The following is a 4,019-nucleotide window of genomic DNA, read 5'->3' on the forward strand; positions in this document are numbered from 1 at the left end:
AACGGAGTGGGGGGCTCCCTCCGCATCGCGGGCCGGGTATCCCGACCCGAAGTGTGGGCTGCGAGATAGAGGTGTGGGGCGTGAAACAGAGCCGGGGAGCGAGGGCAGCGCTCCAAAGGAAACGAGCAAAAGCCGGAGGCGCTCCCTGCCCAAAATAAGGCCCGACGAGAGCGACCCCGCAGCTCGGGGAGCCGCCGGAGGGCCGCGCTCCGACCCGCGGGACACCGCGTCGGGAGCACTGAGCGCGGCCGCGGGACGCGGGCGGGGGGCGGACCGGGGCGCGGGGGCCCCCCCGGCTCTCACCTGCGGCCGAGGGCGGGGCGGGGGGCGGGCGGCCGGCAGGGGGCGCCGCGGGCGGCGGCGGGAGGCGGACGGCGGCGGCGGCGACGACGGCGGCGGCGGCGGCGGCGGGCGAAGACGATGTTCAAAAGCGGGCGGGGAGCGGCGGCGGCAGCAGCACAGCGCCGAGCGCCGCGCCGCCGCCATGCGCCTCCGCGCCGCCGCCGCCGCCCTCTGCCTCTGCCTGCTGGGCGCCTGCCGCCTCCGCCGCGGGCCGCAGGCCGCCGCCGCTCCCCAGCGACCCCCGGCAGCCGCGCCTTCCTCCTCCTCCGCCTCCTCCTCCTCCTCCTCCTCCGCCGCCGCCGCCGCCTCCCCCTTCTCCTCCCCGCCGCGGAGGGACGGGGCGCTCCGCAACGGCACGGTGGTGCCGCACCGCTACATGGTGACCCTCTACCAGCGCCTGGCCGCCCGACGAGGCGCTGCCGCCCGCCCCGTCGGCACCGTCACCGGCTTCGTGGAGCGGCTGCGGGGCGGTGAGTGCGGGGCCGGGCGGCGGGTGGGGAGCGCACGTCGGGGATGTGCGCGGGACGGGGATGGGGATGGAGATGGGGATGGGGATGGGGATGGGGACGGGGACGGGGATGGGGACGGGGACGGGGATGGGGATGGAGATGAGCGGCGGCTGCGACGGGGCGGCGCGCTCGGATGGAGCCGTGAGCGGGACGAGGCAGAGCGTTGGGATGGGGCTGCGTGGGGATGGGGCTAGGCGTGAGCCCCGCGGGGCAGTGCGTGGCTGTAGGGTGCGGGTATGGGAAAGGCTGGATGGAAGCAGGCGCGGGGCAGAGCTCCGATCCTCTCCCAGCCATGGCGGTGCCCATAGGGACGCGCGCACCGCCGGGATCGGGGACGGCACTGCGGCTGCGGTGCCCCGCGTTGGGGTTGTGCCTCTATGCCCCCTTCGTACCCGCGGATCCGATGATGTTGAGTTGAGCGGACACACCGATCTATTGCTTTTTTTTTGCCCATGTGCACTTACACGCACTGTGTCGTCCCGACAGAAGTTTTCGGGGGGTGAAAAAAATAATTAAATCAGACCTCCCTCCCCCCTCCCCCTCGCCCTCCCTAGATGGAATACAATGGAAAACCGAAGGGAAGGGCAGCCCCCGGCTCCCTCTGTGCCCGGATCCCCGCAGCCTCTGTACTCTGCCCGGCGGCGGCACTGAGGTTCAGCGGGGGAGCAGCCGGGCCGGGGCGGGGAGGGATGCTGCGGGGTGAGCTCTACGAAGGGATCCCCTTCTCCGGCCCCGCGGGAGCTGCAGATTTGCTTTAAAAGAAAATAATAATAATAATTATAAGAAAGGACGGGGAGAAAGCTGTTTCCCAGCCGGAGCGCGGCTGCGGGTTGGGGAGAGTGCGGGGCTCAGGCACGGCAGCGTGCAGCACTCCGGTTTCTTATTAGAGAGGAGAAAAGAAGAAACCCCAGACCTCATTCATCTCCCACTCTCTCACCCCCTCGAGCTCTTCTTTTTATTTATCCATTTCTTTTTAAATTAACATCTGGTATATAAACGGTGCCAGAAACGGTACAAGTCCGCGTTTGGGCTTTGCGTGCACCCCGTTGGACTCAATGATCTTTATGAGTACCTTCCAACTCCGGGTATTTGCTGTTTCTATGAAAAAAACAGGGACAACTTCAGCTTCTGGGAAGCGTCCGTGTCAGACACCCCGAGGCAGCACCCCGTGCCTGCAGGGGACAATGGGATTTCCCCCTTTTCTTTGCTGGGGGGACGCGGGGAGCGGGAGGGCACTCGCTCGGAGCCATCCCTCCCTCCCCTCCCCTCCCCGTTCTTTTTCCGCCCCTGAACGCGGTTTCGCCGCTGGAGCAGAGGGCTGTTTCTCTCCCGCCGGGATGCTCAGCCCTTTGCCCATCGCTCCCATTCACTGCCTGTCCCGCGCACCTCCGTGACGATCGCTCGGCTTCGCCTGGCTGGGTTTTGATATTGTGCCTTTTTTTTCCTCCCTTCTTTCCTTTTTTTCCCCCCCCCCTTCTTTTTCTTTTTTTTCTTCTTTTTCCCTATTTTCCCCCCCTCTTTCCTCCTCTTTTTTTTTTTTTCTGTATTCTTTTTGTATTTTTTTTTTGTTCTTTTTGCATTTCTTTTCTTTTCTCCCTCCCAGATGCCTCCCCATCCACCCCCGAGCAGCGCTACTTCTTCGACATCTCCAGCCTGCCCGAGGCAGAGGAGGTGACGGGTGCGGAGCTGCGGGTCCTACGCTCCCTCCCTGCAAACCGCAGCCTGGCCCTGTCCCCCGAAGGCACCTTCCACCACCTGCTCCTCTCCACCTGCTCTGGCCGGGCAGGCGAGGAGCCCAGGCTACTGGACTCCAGAGCGGCCGACGCTCTGGATGCAGGCTCCAGATGGGAGGTGTTTGACGTCTGGGAAGCGCTTCGAGACCGCAGGGAGAGGCCCCCAAAGGGTAAACTGCTGTGCTTCGTGCTGAGGGTGGTGTCGGATCGCTCGGGCCGTCTCCTGCCCCCTCGGCAACTGGGATTCGGCAAACCCCATCCGCAGCCCCACGAACGAGCGCTGCTCGTGGCCTTCTCTCGCACCCAGAGGAAGGAGAACCTCTTCAAGGAGATCCGGGAGAGGATGAAGGTGCTGGGCGGCCCCCCCTTGCTGGAACCCCCTGATCCCGGCCGGGAGGCGTACCCCAAGCGGAGGAAGAGGAGGACCACCATCGCTGCCCGCTCCGGGGGCAAAGGCCATGGGAAGAAGGCGAAGACGCGCTGCAGCAGGAAACCCCTACACGTCAACTTCAAGGAGCTGGGTTGGGACGACTGGATCATCGCCCCGTTGGATTACGAGGCGTATCACTGCGAGGGGGTCTGCGACTTCCCCCTGCGCTCCCACCTGGAGCCCACCAACCACGCCATCATCCAGACCCTGATGAACTCCATGGATCCGGAATCCACCCCCCCCAGCTGCTGCGTGCCCTCCAAGCTCAGCCCCATCAGCATCCTCTATATAGACTCCGGGAACAACGTGGTGTACAAACAGTATGAGGACATGGTGGTGGAGACGTGCGGCTGCAGGTAGCAATTTCTGCAGCTCTTCCCCACCCCACCACGCCCCGTTTGATATATAAATATATATATAATATATATATATATACATACACATTTTGGTGTGTGCCTTTCCAAGAGCCCCCTGCCCCCAGGGGCTGCCCCGCAGGGATGGGGAAACCCTCTCTGCTCCTTTCTCAAAGTTTTGGGGCTTTCTGTATTGTCCTCGGGTTGGGGTGGTGGGAGCTTTTCTTTCTGCATGTAAGGACACCTCTTCAGAGCATCTGGGGAGAAGCAGAGTCCTAAGCTCCCCAGGGAAGAGCTGCTTTGCTTGGGTTCTTATTTTTCCAAATAATTGCTATAAAAAGGCCATGCTCCAATCCACCTCCCTTTGGCAGCAGCTCTGTTCCTCCCTGCCTGCCCTAAGGGAGCCTGCATCCTCTGGGCAGAGACATTTAACTTGCAAAGACCAGAGCTGAGAGGGCTGCAGATTGTTAGGAAATGGGCTTAAATTGTGCCTTTGAACCCTGAGAAGCCTGGTATCAATTGTGGGATGCTGCCAGGTGACTTTCTTTACTGAGCTGCAGCTTTGTGGCTCTGCTTAGGTCAGGGATGGGATAGCTTTGGTTTTGATGATTTGGTTTTTGTTGGTGTCCAAGCTACGTTTATTTTTTTTCTA

At 62.5% G+C, this 4,019-nt stretch overlaps 1 protein-coding gene across 1 annotated transcript; it reads left to right on the top strand.

The window, feature by feature from the left end:
- Nucleotides 1-484: 484 nt before the first annotated feature.
- Nucleotides 485-3,405, top strand: GDF7 (growth differentiation factor 7). The gene is made up of 2 exons (XM_031595894.2): nt 485-812; nt 2,455-3,405. The coding sequence occupies exons 1-2, from the start codon at nt 485-487 to the stop codon at nt 3,372-3,374; spliced, it is 1,248 nt and encodes a 415-aa protein (XP_031451754.2). The 3' UTR covers nt 3,375-3,405.
- Nucleotides 3,406-4,019: the final 614 nt, after the last annotated feature.

This window comes from Phasianus colchicus, chromosome 2 (assembly GCF_987193195.1).
Source record: "Phasianus colchicus chromosome 2, bPhaCol1.hap1.1, whole genome shotgun sequence".
NCBI classification, from domain to species: Eukaryota; Metazoa; Chordata; class Aves; order Galliformes; family Phasianidae; genus Phasianus; species Phasianus colchicus.

Coding starts and splice junctions, on each gene's coding strand:
- GDF7 (XM_031595894.2), top strand. CDS start 485: ATGCGCCTCCGCGCCGCCGCCGCCGCCCTCTGCCTCTGCCTGCTGGGC. Junction 813..2,454: donor CGTGGAGCGGCTGCGGGGCG/GTGAGTGCGGGG, acceptor TCTCCCTCCCAG/ATGCCTCCCCATCCACCCCC.